This window comes from Aspergillus puulaauensis, chromosome 5, assembly GCF_016861865.1.
Source record: "Aspergillus puulaauensis MK2 DNA, chromosome 5, nearly complete sequence".
In the NCBI taxonomy this organism is placed as follows: domain Eukaryota; kingdom Fungi; phylum Ascomycota; class Eurotiomycetes; order Eurotiales; family Aspergillaceae; genus Aspergillus; species Aspergillus puulaauensis.
In genome coordinates, this window is record NC_054861.1 from 2,897,525 (window position 1) to 2,916,397 (window position 18,873).

The window sequence follows — 18,873 nt, forward strand, 5'->3', positions numbered from 1 at the left end:
ATGCGCATTCAGGGAGGTGAGTCAATCGAATAACTGGCAAAAACAGGACGTCTACAGATCGCTGCAGCCGAAAACGTTGCAGCCGCCTCGGAGAGCAAGGACAAGATGTAGCGTCGCGCCACCTTCGAGGTTGTAGTCTTGGGCGGTTTTGTCATCGGCCCTGCGGAGTGAGAAAAAAAGGTAAGCACGATAGAAGATAAATTCCAGGCAACACTTTATTTCCCACATACATTTGTTTTCCACCGAAAATTAACCGCTGCTGCACGGGCGGGATACCCTCCTTCTCTTCAACACGCTCCTTTATCCGAGACACCTGGCGTGGATGGATCAGCAACCTGGAGCGCAAAGCGACAGGGTATCATCAGCCCATCGCAGTAGAAATCGTTGTATGTACCTTGTAGTCGGCTTCGATATCGAGCTCGATCTCCTTTCCGGTAAGTGTACGGACCCTGGGGGGTTGGAGATCTCCCGTTAGCGGACTTCATGTGAATGCAGTGTGCAGTTAGTACTTACTTGATCAGCATTTTGAGAAGTCTGTCGCTGCAACGACCTGATCAAGAAGATTTTAGGTAAAATAAGGTGTGCGTGAGTGTTCGGAGAGGCCGGAGGGGACGGTGAGGGGAAGAAGTTGCTGATAGAGATGGGGCCGGATAAGAGAGGGAGGAAAGCTCGCGGCGGCGGGGTTTGGGTGGGGCTTGCAAGACGTGCGCCATGGTGCTGGCTGCAAGCTGGTTAGAGGCTACAAGGCGTTTTTCAATAATATTCTAGTATTTCTACGTACTACTCATCACAGATATCCATATGCTCAACATTTGATATGGTTCATTTTTTTCTTGGGGTTTTTTAATTTGGGTTATGATTTCAGCCACGCAATCTATTCTTTTTCTTAAGATTTCTTTAAATTAGTACTCACCTTCTCAAGACCAATATGCTGTATTTCAGGCTCCCTTGTAGCTCGTCACTACTCAGTTTCGAGCCAGCAATACAACTGCCGTTTGAGCTATCTCAGTGGGTGACATTCAGCGGAGATGGACGATTCATTCACTAAAATTCATCTCGATTCCCTATGGAGGATCAGGAGGATCATCGATATCCGACAGCAATGCTTCCATAGCCTTTTGTTAGGTTGGTCTCGAGATTTCTCGGGCTCCTCTGCCAGAGCTAATAGTCCAGACGACCATTAATGTAATGACCGTGGGCGTTGTAAGTGAGTGTCTGATCGACCTATCCCTCGCACTATCAGAATACTTGTCCGATATTCCACGCTACTCGCTTAAGTCTACGAAGGTCAGCAGCAGGACTGCATAAAGGCATGAAAACTTTATGCTAGGGGAATGGTTCTATTGTCTCCTTGTAGTTTGCCGGGTCAGTCTTCAATTCCGCTCGGTTCAGACATGAAGATCAAATAGTCTCACCAAGAACAATGTGCATACATACCATGTCGCCTTGACTTAGGGCCTGTTGTCGACTGGAGATACTTTCATGAATGTCTGACGTGCTATCTGCCAGTTTCTGGGACTTGGAGTATATTCAGTGGGGATGATAGTGGACTGTGCAGACTCATCTGGGAAGGACCAGGCATTTACAAGCAAAGATTTGGTATGGTAATAGCATGTTAATATTTCAAAAAGTAAATAAATTGTCTCCCAAGGGTTCTATGGCACAATTTGTCATTTAAACCGTATTTTCAAATCTTTTATGAAGATGTTGTGGGGGGATATATACTTGCAGTAGGCTGGGTAAAGCGGCGCTTCCCGTTGCTATATATAGCCAGCTTCTCCGGATCAACAACACACAATCCAGGCCCCTCTTAACTCAAGCACAGAAACTCGCGAAGCTATGACACTCTCTACTTCTGACGCCCCAGAGACAGCAATAAATCCGTTTGATCAATTGGTTCTCGACTGTCAGAATAGCCCGGTATAGCACCATCTTCCCCAGTTATCAATTACCACTGCTAACCCCCACTTGAGGATAAAATCCAAGCCCGGTACGAAACCCATCGGACAAACAGAAACGCCCAATTCAGGGAGAAACTCCTCCATGAGGAATTCCCGGGCTGGAATATCGACAAAATTCTGAGCAGACTAGTCGAACAGTCCAAAGCGCCAACTGAAGATGTATTTGCCGACCACCGGCACAATCTCAATCTCTACGCTCGCCCGCCAAAACATATCAAGGAACTAATCGCTAAGATCCAACATGAGATCCGCGATATTGCACCTAGTTCGTTCTTCTAAACCCTCCGATATCACCTGCCTCCACGCAGACTACTTACCTACTTAAACAGCGATCTGGTTCTCACCACCCGAATCTCTACACATCACAACACTAGAGATTGCCAGTTCACGTACCCAAGAAGAAATCGAAGCTCTAGCTGCACGGCTCTTACAAGATGGGACCGCGTTAAAGCTCGTCAACTATCCATCTGAACCACACCATCGTGCACGCCTTGTCAAACCGATTCTTAGCTATGATGCCTCCGCAATGGCGCTGAGTTTCTTGCCTGCCGCGGGCGAGCCTATAGCAACAGGCGGCACTACTGAGGAAAAACAGCACGATGATGCATACACCTACCACAATCTACGCCGAGATCTGGCGGCTCAGGTTCTTCAGTCTGGGATTGGCTTAGCGGCGAGGTATGTTGTGCCTTCTGCGCATGTTACGATTGCGAGGTTTGTCAGTCAAGATGGATTTTTGCGGGACGGGGGAGGGATAGACAAGGATAGGGTGGCTGCATTGGTTGAGAGGATAGAGAGGGTTAATGTGATGTTGAGGGAGAGATATTGGCCGGGAGAAAATGAAGCTCAAGATATGCCAGTGAAGGGGGAGTGGGTTGTTGGGCAGGGGCAAGGGCTGGAGTTTAATAAGGGAACGTCGTGGTATGGGGGCGGGGAGAAAGTGCTTATTGGGAGAGAAATTGAATGATTTAAAGCTACCTATTGACCAAGATTTACCAAAGTTGGAAAGAATAGAAAGAACTACTCGAGAGATGAGTGCTGGAATATGTTGAATGCCTGAGGCGAATAATACGAACAGCAAAATGGAGAGATGTCTTGGCACAACCCAAAATGGTTAGATCACCCACACGCTGGGTAGGGCCGGTCTAAGCGAAACGAAATCCCACAACCACGCCTGACCCGAACTGATCTCCCCGACAAGAGACAACTAACGACCAGCAAACCCGCGAGCCGGCGAAATCAGTCAAAATGGTAAGAGACGAGAATCCTTTATTTAAGTGTGCGCTGTCGGTCCCTGGGATTTGGAGAAATTCGATTTGAAAATAAACGAGTGTTGGCGGACAATTCGATGCACCGGTTACGACGACATAAGACCACCATGAAACGATGACGGAGTATCCTGAAGACGATTATAACACCGAACGTGTAATGCGATATGGAAGTGGTCGATGCAAAATGCAGACCCTGGTGTGTGAGAGTGGCGAACAGATTGTGGGATGACTCTTATGATGAGCAAGTCCCGAAACATCTACAGCATGACAGTGTGCGATCGAAGACCGGTCTATCTTTAATAAATTCTCGACGGCGCCCGACGATATCGAATACGTCCTGCGATTCACTTGCACTTCGGATCAATATCTCTTCGATGACCAGGGACATGACAAGACGTGGCGGAACTATTGTTCGATCAAATAAAATCCACACCAGAAGCTGACGAATTTCTCTCGTGCCATTAGGTCAACGTTCCCAAGACCCGCAAGACGTACTGCAAGGGCAAGGAGTGCCACAAGCACACCCAGCACAAGGTCACCCAGTACAAGGCCGGAAAGGTGAATCCTACCGACTCCCACCGACATTAAAAACTGAACGAATACTGATACGTCTCCAACAATCCAGGCCTCTCTGTTCGCTCAGGGTAAGCGCCGTTACGACCGAAAGCAGAGCGGTTACGGTGGTCAGACCAAGCCCGTCTTCCACAAGAAGGCCAAGACCACCAAGAAGGTCGTCCTTCGTCTCGAGTGCACTCAGTGCAAGACCAAGAAGCAGCTCGCTCTGAAGCGTTGCAAGCACTTCGAGCTTGGGTATGCTAGCCTCGGAGAACCACCAAAAATACCTGTCTGGTTGCTAACCTAATTTTCTACAGTGGTGACAAGAAGACCAAGGGTGCTGCTCTTGTCTTCTAATTTTGCGATTTCCTTGTTCGGCTCTGGGTTCCTGCATTGCACGCACTGCTATTCCGGCGGGTTAGCATATGATATTGGGCAATGGAAAATGAAATAGGGTTTCATATTTAGAAATCGAAAAGAAATATTATGTGACTCCGGATGACTGATCGGGTCTCTTGACGAATTCCACCGTTTTTCCTCTGCTTCTCCCGCCTCCATCTCTAGCTTCACAACCCCTTAGCTTTATAGCGTCATGCGGTGTCTAGGTTTGTATCGTGTGTAGGTCCTACTGGCTGATGAACGTGCTGCTTCCACATTTTCATTCTCATCTATCACACATACTACTACATTAGGTGAAACCAATCCGACGGCTTAGAGATCCAACTTCTTCCGATACAACTCGCCCCCACAACCCCGTAACCTTGCGGCAGCCTGTTCCGGTGTGATGTCACGCTGAGGCTCAGCCATCAACTCATACCTAAACCGATCTGTTAGAAACTAGCCACGACAGGCGAAAAGTGATAAAAGGAACAGAGAAAAGACTTACCCAACAAGGAACTTCCTCACTGTCGCACTCCGCAACAACGGCGGATAGAAATGCAAATGCAGATACGACGCCTCAATCTCTTCCTCCGTCCCCTCCAGCGGTGCCTGATGAATGCCCATACTATAAGGGAAATGCGTTTCAAAAAGGTTATCGTATCGCCTGGTCACCTCGGCAATCGCCTCAGCGAGCTGTGCCTTCTCGTTCCCATTGAGGTCAACAAGGGCACGCTTGTGCGTCTTGCTAACGATCATGGTCTCAAATGGCCACACGGCCCACCAGGGGCAGACGACCAGGAACGTATCGTTTTCAAAGACCACGCGCTCCTGTTTCTTGCTCTCGAGCGCGGCGTAGTCGGCTAGCATGTGTCTTCCGCTGTGCTCGCGGCGGTACTTTTGCAGCTGCTGGACTTCCGCGGCTGGTTCTTCGGGGAGAGAGCTTGTTGTCCAGATCTGGCCGTGCGGGTGCGGGTTTGAGCAGCCCATGGCCGCGCCTTTGTTTTCGAAGATCTGCATGTAGCGATATTGCTCCTTGGGCTTGGTGAGGCTTGCAGCGGGGGAGTCGGGGGAGATGGTGATTTTAGATGCAGCCGCCGCGAGCGGGGAGTTGGGCGACAGGTGTGCGATATAAATGTCTGTCCAGGCGCTTATGACAGGGACGATCTCGGCGGGGGTGAGATCGGCTAGGGTCAGATTGTGGGCGGCGGAGAAGGTGAGCACGTAGCATTTCCCAGTGACTGGGTCGGCGCGGAGGAAGAATGATTCAACATCTGGGGTATCAGTCAGAAGGTGGCCGTCTTTGCGGTGTCCCAATATAATATGATCGTACCGTCTCCGGATTCTGGCTGGTAAGCCGCCTGTTCCTCTTTGACTGCGCTGTAATCATTTACGAAGACAAAGGTCTTGTCGTATTTGGGATTGTGATCTCCCTGTGCGCGCTGGTTACCTGGGCATAGGTAGCAGGTAGCGTCGTAGTCGGGGAGTGTTGTCTTGGAGGGAGTTTCCTGGGCGCCTCTGTTCGCATGATTAACATTTTATGCGATATTGGCATACATCGCACAGTCTCCAAAACAAAGCACTGCAAGGATGTATGTTCGACATCAAGACGCGACTTACTGCCAGGGACGCTTGGTGCGGTGGGGGGAGACAAGCACATATGCTCCAGTGAGGGGGTTATATCTCCGGTGGGAGATGTCGTCAAGGACACTTTCAACCATTGCAAATTTGTATAGTGATTTATCGAGAACTTAAAACCAAGTAGGATTAGGGAGAGAAAAAGATTTATTAGAAGCGAGCTGTTGAAACTTGAGAGGGCATGTGGAGGGGAAGGCCGCGGGGAACCGAAGGGTAAAATCTTCCGGGCGTGGAGGGGCGTTTCCTGTCCGAATACTACTCTGGAGCCGCTGCTATTGCTTGGACCGGGTAATTTCCTTCGGGCTAATTGACTGCGAGGGCTACACATATTTCTATCCATGTTTTCTTTGCTGTGGTGTATTTATCAAGTACAGCGGATTGTGTTCGACGATCACGATCCGCACATTTAGCAAACCTTTTTAGAATATTTGGACTACCACGTACCGAGTAGTATACAATAAATGCACCGTATTATCAACTCTTTTACCCCTTCGTTTTTGTATGGAGCCAGGAACGGGGAGCCGAAACGATCAAATCTCTGTTCGGGGTTCGCCGACTCGGGCCGATAGTTGCCTAATTCCCAGGGCAACAAATGACGTAAGGGGTGAGCTGAAGCCTGAGGGGTGCTCTGCATTAAGTCTATAGCATATGCCTTCCCGCTCACTGGATAAGCAGTCGCTGGTCTCCAGATGATTACGAAGGCGCTCTGCTTTTCTTGACGCTCGAGGACATGGTTCGGATCGCCTCAGTCCTAGGTGACTCTCCCACACCTACCCCGCACCGAAGGCAATGACCAAGTCATCACAATGGCTTTCAATTCGACGCCAGACCTGCATCTATATTCCCTGCCGAATGAGGTGCGATCCGTCATTTACCAAGCAATAGAGAATATCCTGATTGATATGACTAGGTATTCGTGCAAATTCTCACGCCCTTTACCACTCGCGAGCTCCTCCATCTGGCGACTGTCTCTCAACGCTTCCATGCCCTCGTCTTACGTCTCCTACACTACCGACTCCTTCTTACGGCGTCGTTAACAGAGTATAAACTGATATTGGAATGCTTTCATCCGACGTCTAAACTGACCGAACCCCACGTCTTCTGTAAATACATCGGCACGCCTGGCTTAAGTGACAAGTATGAGGGAGAGGGTTCGCTCTACGAGAACATCGACACGGCAAAACAGCTTGGGAGACTGGGCTCAGTATACTCGATATTTAGACCTGTAGAATCAGAAGAGGAGGGCTCAGCTGATGTGGCACGGGGCGAACACCTGGGTATGGCCCCTCTGACGTTGCAGATGCCGCGATATTCAGTGTGCTGATTGCTCAAGATATCGAGGACTCCCTTGACGATGCACTCACAGTACGGAGACCTGTTACCATAGAGGGATTTGAAGATTTTTCCCAACTCTGCGTTGTGGTGAACGTGGTGAAGGTTTTCCCAGGAACGACTGCCCTCTTAAGCGCCGTGAACGTTGAGGATGGTGTGGTGAGGCTGTTCCGAAATTGGCTCAAGACCCAAGCAAATTCTCCACAAGATTCTCGATATCGCGATGACGACTCGAGAAACCAAGGCTCTGACATTCTGTGGGTTGACCAAAGCAAAAACGTCGGCCTGAAATTTCGGGTTCGAGAAGATACCAAACTAGATTCCAACTTCCCCGTACTTGTCCACCGTGATGAAGAATCGTTTTCTAGCTATGAGATATGCATCGATGGTAATTCCTCTAACTTTTGAGTCCACGAGTTAGGTCTAACTTGAGTTGTAGAACTCCATATTCGCACTACACGGCTTCTCTTGACTGTAGAACAGTCGGTTCGAGAACAACAGAGCTACCCTCCTGTTTCGTTAATGTTTGTCGGCCAACCATCTAGTTAAGAATTATGACGATTTTCTATCACGGTTTTCTTCACATGTGCATTGTTCACTTACCAGACATTCTAGAGAGGGTATCCTATTAAGCCGGCTCTCACACACTGTGGCGGATTGACCTGTTCCTCGAGAGCTGCTATTTACTGGTTCAATGATGACCTTTCGTTCAATGATTGGAAAAATGAGATCTAACTCTGGTAATCTAACCAGTACGATGAGCCCTAGAGGATATCGAACCTGTGGCTTCTTGCAGATGGGGCCGAGGCTGTTCTAAACCAGTGCACGAAAGATGGAGAGTCAGTGTCAAGGCTGACGACAGAGACCGTTAGACAGTATAGGGTTTGATTTTGACGATATTGGATCATTTAATCTGTGACCATTACCTGTCTGTTTCAGACTTAAGATATTGTTCTTGTCACACTCTCATACAGGTGCCTGTTTGTTAGGGCTATCTGGAGTACTCCTGGCTCTTTTCATAGCAAACTGCGATATTTTACATTGCTGGATTCAATGCCAACTGACCACTAGTTATCTAAATAAAGGAAAAAGCTCGTAGGACACTGTAGGTACTTAACTACACCCCATCTAAACACACCAAAATCGTACATACCTGAGACGGCCTTGGCATTTGTGCACCCATGAGATGCCACCATGCTAATGCAAAATGTACGATGATTTCCAAACAGCAAGAAGCAACCAAAATACCCTATGTATCCTCTACTTAAGCCAGCCAAGGATTGTGCGCCTAACTTATGAGGCTCTGAAGTGAATATTCTGCCTTATGCCTTTCAGCTACTTGAAATCGGCCCTAACCTTAGACGGATTCACTAGATGCTATCCAATAGCACACTGCAAATGCATAACACAACTAATTTACATTCACTGCCATTAATGCCCCTATAAAACATCCCACCTGCCTCCACTTCTCTCTTTTTCATCCCACTCCAACATTTACAATGGCGACCCAGACAGTGTTATTCTTGACCAACAAAGAGCTAGGACAGGCTACGGCAGTTCTAACTGTTGCCCATGAGTTCCTCATCCGACAGTCATACACAGTTCATATCGCCTCATTTCCGCAACTAGAAAATGCCGTATCCCAGCTGAATTCCCAAGCTGCTGCTCTAACACAGTCCGCATCCACCACAGCAGCAATCTTCCACTCTCTCCCAGGCCGGTGCATGGTCGACGCTGCAACGTCATCAATGCCACTCAGTGACTCTTTTGCCGCTCACCAGATCGGGTTCTTTGGCGCTCTTGATTCGTATTCGAAATTGTTTGAGTTCATGGCACCTTGGACTGGTGATGAATACATCGCAGTTTACCAGAGATGTGTTGAGATCATCACGCAAGTGCAGCCATCGATTGTCGTTGTGGAACCGCTTCTCGCCCAGGCCATCGATGCGTGTCGCCAACTCGGTTGCAAGTACGCGGTGTTGAGTCCCAATACTGCCAAGGACCACGTTCTACAGCCCATGCTAGGCAATCTTTGGAAATACCCAATGTAAGTGCGGTTAGATACCGAACGAACACCTGTGTTCATCTTTGCGTATCCCTCATGCTAACGCCCGTCAACAGTCTCAGTTCTGGATACCCATTCCCAGTCCCCTGGAAATACATCTTACCGAATGCCCTTCTCGCTCTCAATGCGGCAATCAAAATGGTGAGGTCACCCGCTATCAAGACAATCAATGATCGTCGTCACGCCGAAGGCATTGAGGGACCCTACCCAGTCATGGCAGCCAGTGAAGGAAACCCAATCCCACTGCTGTTGGCTTCCCACGCGGAAATCGATTTCCCGTGCTTTGTTCCAAGCTACATTACACGTTGCGGTCCAATCCTGCGTCCCTATCGCCCTATCAGTGAAGAAAGCCCGGAAATAGCTAAATGGCTATCCCAGAGACCTACGATTCTGGTGAATTTCGGATCCAATGTGTGCTTCAATAGCGAGCAGGCGAGGAATTTCGCCCACGGAGTACGCAGGCTGCTGGATGCTAGGCCGGACGTTCAGGTGCTTTGGAAGCTGAAAGTTGACCGTGATAACGGGGATGCAGATTGGGTACCTATGGCTCTGAAGAGTATATTCACTGAAGTGACTGCTGGGCGTGTTCGTGTGGAGGAATGGCTGCCTGTCGAGCCGATTTGTATTCTCCAGAGCGGACATATATGCTGCATGGTTCACCATGGAGGGGCAAACTCATACAACGAAGCTATTCGGTAAGTCGGGCTTGAATTGAATTTAGGTTAGAGCGCTCGCTAATATCCATTTAGGGCTGGTGTACCACAGATCGTGATCCCTGTGTGGTACGACACATACGAATACGCAGCGCGCGTTGAGTACTTGGGTGTGGGAATTTGGGGAAGCAAAAAGACTGCACCTGCGATCAATGGACCCGAACTAGGTGATGCATTCCTCCGTGTCCTGGATAGTGAGGAGTCATCCACCATGCAAGAGAAAGCGAAGGCGATTGCGTCAAAGCTCGGGCCTGTGGAAGGACGAGTCGTGGCGTGCGAGAAGCTCATTGAATTGATGCAAGGATAACTTGGTTTATTTGTGTTTTTTTATGTACTCTTTCCAGATACCACCATAGTTCTAATTCTATCACAGCTACGGCTGACTGAATCATTTGTCTTTATTCTAACCGTACCCAGTTCCCTCTGTATACAGCTTCGGACGATATCGGCGACCTTCACGACCGCACAAAACCTGCCATAGCTTAGTTCCAAAGGCGAGCCCAAGACTAGGAATGTAGGTATATGGTGAAGCTAGATTGTCAAACAGGTCCTGACTCAAAAACAAGCTTCTGGACGGACCATTGTGGAGTAGAGAGATGATCAATCATGACTCAAGTTGGGTTCCTTGTTCGTAAGCAACTCCGGTTAATGTCTAGTTAACTACCGTAAACCGCAACAAAAGAAAGGTCAGCCTATCTTGCGACTTCATCAATTTGACCAATATTCATTATCGCCATTAGTATACTAGAATTTGACCGTTTCAATAACAGCTTCCAAACATGGCCTCGGAAACAGTGGCCTGGATTGGCCTTGGGAACATCGGCCGGGTAAGCCAACTGCCCCTCCATACGTACCAGTTGAGTTGCTAAGAAAGCCCAGGGAATGAGCCGAAACATTGCCCTGAAAGGTCCCCAGCAATCACCTCTGATCCTATACAACAGGACAACCTCCAAGGCAGAGGCTTTCGCAGCGTCTCTCACCTCCGAGAAACCCCAATCTGCCATCGCTGCGTCATCGCTCCCCGCAGCCGTCAAGGACGCCTCCATCACCTTCATCTGCGTTGGCGACGATGCAGCTCTCGACCAGATCATCAACACCATTACCTCGGACGCTAGTCTCACTATCAAAGACAAAATCATTGTCGACTGCTCAACCGTTCACCCAGACACATCTAGACGCACACATTCCACCCTCGCCTCCCACGGCGCAACCTTCATCGCCTGCCCTGTCTTCGGTGCACCCAATGCCGCAGATGCAGGCCAAATGGTCGTTGTACCTGCCGGCTCTCCAGACGCCATAAACCGCATCCAGCCGTTCCTTGTAGGCGTAACCTCAAAGGCCGTATTAGATCTCGGCCCCGAGAGCGCCAACGATGTAGGCCGGGCTTCTCTAATGAAAGTCCTCGGCAACACATTCATCCTCAACACAGTCGAAACACTCGCCGAGGGCTTGGTAGCGGCTGAAAAATCAGGGCTGGGCACCGTTGCTTACAAGCAGTGGGTGTCTACGATGTTCCCCGGCCCGTTTGCGAAGTATGCAGAGCGCATGACGAGCGGGGACTACTTTAAGCGCGAAGAGCCGCTTTTCGCGGTTGATTTGGCGAGGAAGGATTTGAGGCATGCGGCGAATCTGGCGGGGGGCGCGGGATTGACGCTGCCCAGTGTGAAGGTGACGGATGATTATTTGAAGGTTGTGAAGGAGGAGAAGGGCGAGAAGGGGGACATTGCGGGTGTGTATGGGGCGATTAGGAAGGGGGCTGGGTTGCCGTTTGATAATCAGTGATTTTGTTTTGGTCTTACGTGTGTGACTGCCGACTGGCTATTGGGGTCTTGAGAGTTATATGAGCCGAAGCCCCTAGCATAGTAATCTCCATGGTGCTGGTGTATACAATCCATACAATCTATCCATTAACTGCCGCATCAGCGCATGCCAAACACCGAAATACCGCAGCAAACCAGACTAACGTAAAGCTTAAACAAGCCCTCCTCTCATTTAAAATCGCGCATCTGTAACAGACTCTGATGCCGAAGCCACGAGATAAGGAATGCGGGACGCGGTGCGCGAGAATGAAGCACAAGGGGTCCCACTCATCCCTGCATAAAACAAAGATCTCTCGCGTTTTACTCAAGGGATGATATAAATCACCCAAGTACCACGTTATCTCTATTTGCAGACTACTACCCACTATTCTCATCAAAAAGAAATCGAGCCCAACACTACCCAAGCCAAAACAGACCCAAACTACAAACTACAAACAAACCAAAGACCACAACAATGAAGCTCTCCCTCCCTGCCATCATCATTTCCCTGCTTGTGTCCGTTGGGATGGCGGCCCCAGTACAAGTGGTTTGTTTCCCCCTATCTTCAAATCTCACATCTTCTTCCGTTCAGTGAGAGCGGATGCGAACCGCGTGGCTTGGCTAACTTGGAATACAGGACAAACGTCTTGAGGGTTCGACTTTGTTGGGAGCGGCAGCGGGTGGTGGATTGGTTAAGCCGATTGTAGAGGGCCTGAAAGTGGGAGGAGAGCCAGTGGGTAAACTGATGGGGTGAGAGGGGGGTGAGAGACTGAGAACTATTGGCGGGATAAAGTAGGATGGGATGGAGTGGCTTGTTCATGTTCATATTCATGCTGATATTGAGGTTTGGATTCATTCTCGTGCGAGGTCATTGCTATCGCTAGCTATCACTGGGATTATCATATAGAGTAGGAATAAAGTATTGTTGGCTGTCATGTTCATGTCTCGTCATCGGTCATCAAGGGCTGGAAATAAGCAGTACAGTAAAACGAAAGAACAAGGATATAAAGTGCATGAGAGAGTGTCGGGTATAAGAGGATAACAATGATTTTCAATCTTCCATGTCCATGTCGTCGATCTCCACGCGAGTCCCAAGCGCCTGCTTTCCTTCCTGGATCATGGCTTGTAACTGACTATTTAAGCGGCGCAAGCTGGCGTCCTCTTCGCGTTCCATTCGCCGTTGTTTTGCAAGGTAACGCTGTGTTTCCACCGAGACTGGGCTTTCGTGCGGCTTTGCAGGAGCCGAAAAAGTCGGGCTAGGATGGGGTGCAAGTGATCGTTTAGATGGCGTCCGGCGATGGACCACACGATTACGAGGCACATGGCATTTTCGCGAACGGGGCCGAGTAGAAGGGCTGTTATAACTCCCGGCAACTTCGCTTGGGGAAACCATGACCCAGCTCCCGTGGAGTGCGTCCTCTCTGGTCTCGAGCGGATACTCGCCCGGTACGGAGACTATGCTTTTCTCAGTGGCTGGAGGAAGTGCCGATGAGGATGAAGGCCGGGGAGGATAGGATGTGGGTGTGTAGGTTTGTTGAGTTTCTCCAGGAGGAGGGTGTGGAGGGTCAAGCGGATACCCTCGACCACCACCAGCATAGAATCCGCGAAAAGGCCCAGACCAGCAGAAATCCCAGACTTTCCCCACCACGTTCAGGACAGCGCGGCTCCAGCGCACCGGCCTAGCTTCGGTCGGCATTTGCTCAGGTGCCATAGCCTTTTCGTCTATACCCGAGGGTGATGCAGCAATGACTAGGGAAGGGTCCTCTCGACGACAACGTTTCCGACGAAAGTCATCAGGTTCCTTGCCGGTGTCTGTAAGGCTTGCGTCAAGAGGAGTTTGTGGGTAGTCGCAATAGCGACTGGGTCGGTGAAAATCATGGTCCTCGTGATCATAGGACTCGTCGAGGTCGGCGAAGAAGTCGTTCACTGGTGGTGGCGGACGATGAGGCGGCGTTTGGAGCACATTCACTCGACCGCGATCCAACTCTGGGCGGCATCTTTTGCGCTGGGAAACGGATATTGAGTGATATAGAGCGGACGAAGCTGAAGGCGTTGGTGGAACCTGGAAGAGAGGAGACGGGGCGCCGACGAGATCAAGCTGTGGAGGGATAGGTGAGTCGAAGAGGAAAGACGAAGACGGCATTATCATCAAAATAGTTTATTCGTTGATTCATTAATTCATGAGATGTAGACAGGTGGTTAAAAAGAGGAAAGATTGAGACGGTGAGACAGGGAGGTGAGAAATTGAAAGGGCGGAGTTTCCCCAAAACTGAAGAAGTGAAGAAATCCAGCGAATCCCAGCCACCAAATTAACATCTTCCCAACAACCCTCAACATCGGGGGTTTACACCGCTGGAATTATGAATTTACAATCTCTGGCTTGTCCAGTTTACGCCAGCGGCCTCTAATCCCTCTTCTCCATCCACTAGCACACACCATCCCTCCGATCCGCGGCCTCCATCGCCGGCTATGACCGCTTCAAAGTGCGACCGTGCAAAGTCCAACACCGCATTGTCAAAGGTTCCTGGCTGCAACCAGACAGCTGGGATGCCCACCGAGTGAGCCTCCTGGAGTAGAGGAAGAGTAACTGCCGGGGGAGTCACCACGGATAACGAAGTCTGTGACGGGGAGGACAGTAGCCGCGGGGATGCGACGGTATCGTAGGAATGCGCAGGCGACAACTGAATACTTGGAGACCGCGGATTCAGAGGAGTCACTGGCAGTGAGTGTTGATGGTACCAGGCGAGAACTACCAGAGTCAGTATACATAGTCCCATGGCATTTTGAGGTTTCGTACGTTTGTAGCCAAACTTGTGAGAGTCATTGCTAGCTCCAGCGACGGCGAATCGCGGAGACGAGAAGAAGCGCTTGACTGCCTCCATTGTGAACAATATATGCCTTGTGGTGTAAAACGAGGTAGATATGGATGCGAAATATGAAAGACAGAGCAATGGGGAATGAGGGGCGGGATTGACGCAATTAAATACCCCAGACCCTCCCCCGATTTCATCATCTCCAGTCCTCAACCTCGGTTCTTCATCACATCACCTCCGTCAAATGCAATCTCTCTATCCTTTGTTCCATCGTCTTTCGCTTTCTTATCTGCTGGATGCCCCCTTTCATTCCCTCTAAACGCCAGTCCTCTGAGGATCCTCCCCCTGCTCAACGCCATGCCGCTGCCGCGACCACGACCGCCTCGAGCGAATCTATAACACCGAACTCCGACTCTTCCCTAACCCCCGTCCCCACCGATGTTGACAATGCCATAACTGAAGAAAACAAGGAGGACTTATCTGACTCCGATGATGCCGACTCAGATGAGGTCGATTGGGAAGACGCGATCCATTCCGCCGCCCCCGCCACAAGTTTTGTCTCCCCCCAGGAAAACCTGGAGTTGACCCTAGATCGGAATGAGGTGCATCTAGAGGACATCCTGCAAGGTCAAAAAGCACCGTCGAAGATTGAACGCCAAATCCGAATTCTAATCCACCGCCTCCATGTGCAGTGTCTATTTGCCCATAACGTAGTACGCAACGACTGGGCTAACGACTCGAAATGCCATGAAACCCTTCGACAGAAACTTCCACCTGCTATTCAAAAGGAAGTGCAGAAATGGCGTCGGGCATCTGGGCTCGAGCCGCCAGAGCCGCCAAAAGAGCCGCCTTTGAAAAAGGGGAAGAAGGGGAAGCAGAATAAACGCAAGGCATCGTCGCAACAACGCGATTGGGGAGATGACTCGTCGCGGCAAGAACCCAGACAGCCTGATTTGAGCAATGGCGATCCCATAATCCATTTGATGCGTATTCTTGCTGCATACTGGAAGAGCAAGTTCAAAATCACCGCACCGGGGCTCCGAAAACATGGCTACCGGCCCATGGCTCAATTACAGACGCAAATAGCCTCATTCCACCATGATGAGCACGATCCGGAATTGTACGGGGAGCGGATTTCCAACGTTGAAGGGTTCCGGCAGGCTGCTGAGCGTATGGAAGGCTCTCGCGATCTTGGTGCACAACTCTTTACTACACTACTTCGCGCGCTTTCGATTGAAGCTCGACTTGTCGCTAGTCTACAACCGTTGGGATTCGGATGGACCAAAGCGGAATCCTACACTGCTTCGAAGTCAAATGGAAAGCCTCAAGACACGCCAAAGGCAGAATCAAACGGTGGTGGGTTTTTAGATAGTGACAGCGATGATGAGGACGACGAAGATGCCCAATCCTCCTCGCGCAACCGCAAATCTATACAACGGCCCGACAACGATCTCCTGTTTCCCATCTACTGGACCGAAGTAGCATCTCCAATTACGCACCAAATTATCTCCGTCGACCCACTGGTACTTCCCAATGCGGTGGCAGCTACCCAAGAGCTCCAAGCTGCCTGGGAACCGCGCGGCGCCAAAGCTGAGAAGGCCAAGCAGGTAATATGCTACGTCATTGCCTTCTCAGCTGATAGAACTGCCAAAGAGGTCACCACTAGATATCTTCGCCGACGAACTTGGCCTGGGAAGACCAAGGGTTTCCGGCTGGGAAAGAAAGGACCCGATGACGATCCCTTGGACTGGTTTCGCTGTCTTCTTCGCAACTACGAACGTTCATACAAGGATCGCACCGCCGTTGATGATATAGAAGATGCCAAAGATCTAGCTCCCAATCGACCGACAAAAGCTAAACCAAAAAACGAGACCGTTGATACTCTACAGAGTCTTCGCACATCCACCGAGTTCGTACTAGAACGCTTCCTCCGCCGCGAAGAAGCCCTCCGACCAGGGGCCCAGGCTGTCCGCACGTTCACCCCAGGTGGGAAGAACAAGGCTAAGGGTAAGGGCACCGCAACCGCAGCTGAGAACCCCAAAGCCGAAAACGTGTACCGTCGCTCCGATGTAGTCAAATGCCAAACCGCTGAGAGTTGGCACAAAGAAGGCCGCGAGCCGCGAGCTTCCGCAATACCTCTCAAGCGTGTCCCCATTCGTGCCGTGACTCTACTCCGCAAGCGCGAAGTCGACGAACAAGCCCGGAGAACAGGCCAAAAGCCCCTTCAGGGTCTCTACTCCTTCGAACAGACCCAGGAAATAATCCCTCCACCCATTGTTGACGGGATGATCCCCAAAAACGACTACGGCAACATCGACTGCTTTGTGCCGCGCATGGTCCCCAGAGGCGCAGTGCACATTCCATTCCCAGGAACCGCCCGAATCTGCAAAAAGCTCGGGATCGACTACGCCGAAGCAGTCACAGGGTTCGAATTCGGCTCTCAAATGGCCGTCCCCGTTATCGAGGGCGTCGTCGTAGCAGCCGAGAATAAAGATCTCGTAAAGGATGCGTGGCGCGCAGATAACGAGGAGAAACGTCGCAAGGAGCAACGAAAAGCTGAAGCAAAGATCTTGCAAACATGGCGCAAGTTCTTGTTTGGTATGCGCATTGCCGAGCGTGTGAGGGAGGAGTATGCTGAAGATGAGGATGGCCACTTGCCTGACGCTTATAATCCATTTGCGAGCCGGAGGACAGCAGCACAAGCGTCGACATCGGCGGGGCCAGGGACCCCAGGGCATCCGGCGGGATTCATAGATGAAGAAGAGGCTGCTGATCGTGGCGGCGGATTCCTTCTTGGTGGGGATGATGATGCTGACGATGGAGACTTGATTGTGGAAGAAAGACAGCCTCCGCTCCGACGGGTTCCGAACATTTCTATAGAAGAATCGCCTGCCTCTGGTGACGAATTGTCGGAGGAGGAAGAGGAGGAAGAATATGTTGAAGAGGCACCCCCTCCCCCGCAAAAGCGCAGGCGCACTCGGAATACAAAGGGCACGTAAGGAGTTCGATGGTTCATTCATCTTGAAAGGCGTTTAGGTTCTTGGGATTACAGGTATGGAGTCGGCGCCGGTTACTATGGAATTCATGCTACAATATCTGAAGACGCCTGTGGGTCATGTATTATATTATATTATATTCAGCTTCTATGATGTTCTAAATTAGAGGCAGACTAGAGCAAAGAAATGCGACCCCGGTACTTATTCCCCAGGCGCTAAAAAATAAGGAATGAAAGCCTGACTTCCAACTAATATTAATACCTCCCTCGCGCAGCCGAAGGTGATCCCATTTCAGCATAATCCAGATCATCCGCACCGTCCTCCGACTCTATATCCGCACTAAGATCAAAGTCCCCAATCGCACTAACATGTACCGCTGGTGAGGTAGTAGGGCTCAGTGCTATCCGTGGCCGGGACTTAAAGACGCTTGCGTAGTCGGCCTGATCTTCGAATAGCTCATCACGCGGGGTCGATGCGCGACTGGGGAAGTCGGCCGCAGAAGGCTTAGGGGGCGTGTCAAATTGGTTCACAGGAAAAGAGACGCGAGATTTGCGAGACCGTCGGCTTGGATGGGGTTGCTCGCGGGGAGGAGGCAATAATGACATCGATTTCCGCGTACGTTCGGCGAGAGTGAAAGACGCTCTAGTTTCTGGCTCAGGAGTCGGCTCTCTAGATTGTTCCTCTGGGGTCGGCTCTCTGGGGAGTTCCTCTGGAGTGAGCTCAGCCGGTGGTGGGCTTTCAGGAAGTACATCATATAAGGACATGGATTTGCGAGTGCGTTGCATAAGAGTGTGAGACCCTCTAGGTCTCTGCTCAATGGGTCTTTCTTTGGATAATTCAATATCTGTGGGTTCGGCCGGTGGTTCAAATATTTCTGGTCGTGCGATTGATGGAATCTGCCTTAATGGCTTCTGTTCTGGCTCAGGCTTTGGTTCGGATATAGACACTGACGGGATCTGTCGCAGCGGCGACGGGCCATTTATGCGTTCCACTGCTTCAGAAATAGAATCCAGGAGATTCTGATCGCCTGTCGCAGGCAATCTCCGGTCAATGGGCTGCCGTACTGATCTAGAAATACTAGCAACAGTGAGGTTTTGGTGATCACGGAAGGCGAGCGGTGGCGGCTTTTTTGAGTCCGTATGTTTCAATGGTGATGCTGTTTCTGAACTCCTGAGAGAAGCAGAATACTGGTGCCATCTTTGTAAACGTGCTTTCTGTCGCAAAATACGGGTCTCAAGATCCAATACCAAATCGGGGCGGCTTGATGTGGTACGGAGGTCGTCAACTGTTGATTTCTTTGCCTGAGACCAGGCACTATCGAACGGCAGCTCCAAGAAGGCGTCGCGGCCGCT

General features: G+C 50.4%; 9 protein-coding genes across 9 annotated transcripts; 6 read left to right on the forward strand and 3 right to left on the reverse strand.

Annotated features, from left to right (window-relative positions):
* Window positions 1-1,839: 1,839 nt before the first annotated feature.
* Window positions 1,840-2,928, forward strand: APUU_51112S (uncharacterized protein; the record flags this gene model as incomplete). The annotated part of the gene is made up of 3 exons (XM_041706184.1): window positions 1,840-1,920; window positions 1,974-2,226; window positions 2,291-2,928. 3 exons carry the CDS (start codon window positions 1,840-1,842, stop codon window positions 2,926-2,928), a joined length of 972 nt encoding a protein of 323 aa, XP_041558595.1.
* A 281-nt stretch (window positions 2,929-3,209) lies between these two features.
* Window positions 3,210-4,144, forward strand: RPL44 (60S ribosomal protein eL42; the record flags this gene model as incomplete). The annotated part of the gene is made up of 4 exons (XM_041706186.1): window positions 3,210-3,212; window positions 3,698-3,790; window positions 3,858-4,042; window positions 4,105-4,144. The coding sequence occupies 4 exons, from the start codon at window positions 3,210-3,212 to the stop codon at window positions 4,142-4,144; spliced, it is 321 nt and encodes a 106-aa protein (XP_041558596.1).
* A 354-nt stretch (window positions 4,145-4,498) lies between these two features.
* Window positions 4,499-5,886, reverse strand: GAL7 (UDP-glucose:hexose-1-phosphate uridylyltransferase; the record flags this gene model as incomplete). The annotated part of the gene is made up of 4 exons (XM_041706187.1): window positions 4,499-4,604; window positions 4,674-5,439; window positions 5,499-5,683; window positions 5,786-5,886. 4 exons carry the CDS (start codon window positions 5,884-5,886, stop codon window positions 4,499-4,501), a joined length of 1,158 nt encoding a protein of 385 aa, XP_041558597.1.
* A 723-nt stretch (window positions 5,887-6,609) lies between these two features.
* Window positions 6,610-7,684, forward strand: APUU_51115S (F-box protein; the record flags this gene model as incomplete). Its single annotated transcript, XM_041706188.1, has 4 exons — window positions 6,610-6,660; window positions 6,714-7,080; window positions 7,137-7,523; window positions 7,575-7,684. 4 exons carry the CDS (start codon window positions 6,610-6,612, stop codon window positions 7,682-7,684), a joined length of 915 nt encoding a protein of 304 aa, XP_041558598.1.
* A 950-nt stretch (window positions 7,685-8,634) lies between these two features.
* APUU_51116S (glycosyltransferase family 1 protein) lies at window positions 8,635-10,220 on the forward strand (the record flags this gene model as incomplete). The annotated part of the gene is made up of 3 exons (XM_041706189.1): window positions 8,635-9,182; window positions 9,257-9,895; window positions 9,950-10,220. The coding sequence occupies 3 exons, from the start codon at window positions 8,635-8,637 to the stop codon at window positions 10,218-10,220; spliced, it is 1,458 nt and encodes a 485-aa protein (XP_041558599.1).
* A 472-nt stretch (window positions 10,221-10,692) lies between these two features.
* APUU_51117S (NAD(P)-dependent oxidoreductase) lies at window positions 10,693-11,695 on the forward strand (the record flags this gene model as incomplete). Its single annotated transcript, XM_041706190.1, has 2 exons — window positions 10,693-10,740; window positions 10,793-11,695. 2 exons carry the CDS (start codon window positions 10,693-10,695, stop codon window positions 11,693-11,695), a joined length of 951 nt encoding a protein of 316 aa, XP_041558600.1.
* Window positions 11,696-12,763: 1,068 nt separating this feature from the next.
* APUU_51118A (uncharacterized protein) lies at window positions 12,764-13,861 on the reverse strand (the record flags this gene model as incomplete). Its single annotated transcript, XM_041706191.1, has 1 exon — window positions 12,764-13,861. One exon carries the CDS (start codon window positions 13,859-13,861, stop codon window positions 12,764-12,766), a length of 1,098 nt encoding a protein of 365 aa, XP_041558601.1.
* A 217-nt stretch (window positions 13,862-14,078) lies between these two features.
* Window positions 14,079-14,594, reverse strand: APUU_51119A (CoA-binding protein; the record flags this gene model as incomplete). Its single annotated transcript, XM_041706192.1, has 2 exons — window positions 14,079-14,461; window positions 14,510-14,594. 2 exons carry the CDS (start codon window positions 14,592-14,594, stop codon window positions 14,079-14,081), a joined length of 468 nt encoding a protein of 155 aa, XP_041558602.1.
* Window positions 14,595-14,821: 227 nt separating this feature from the next.
* APUU_51120S (Rad4 family protein) lies at window positions 14,822-17,524 on the forward strand (the record flags this gene model as incomplete). Its single annotated transcript, XM_041706193.1, has 1 exon — window positions 14,822-17,524. One exon carries the CDS (start codon window positions 14,822-14,824, stop codon window positions 17,522-17,524), a length of 2,703 nt encoding a protein of 900 aa, XP_041558603.1.
* Between the last annotated feature and the right edge of the window lie 1,349 nt (window positions 17,525-18,873).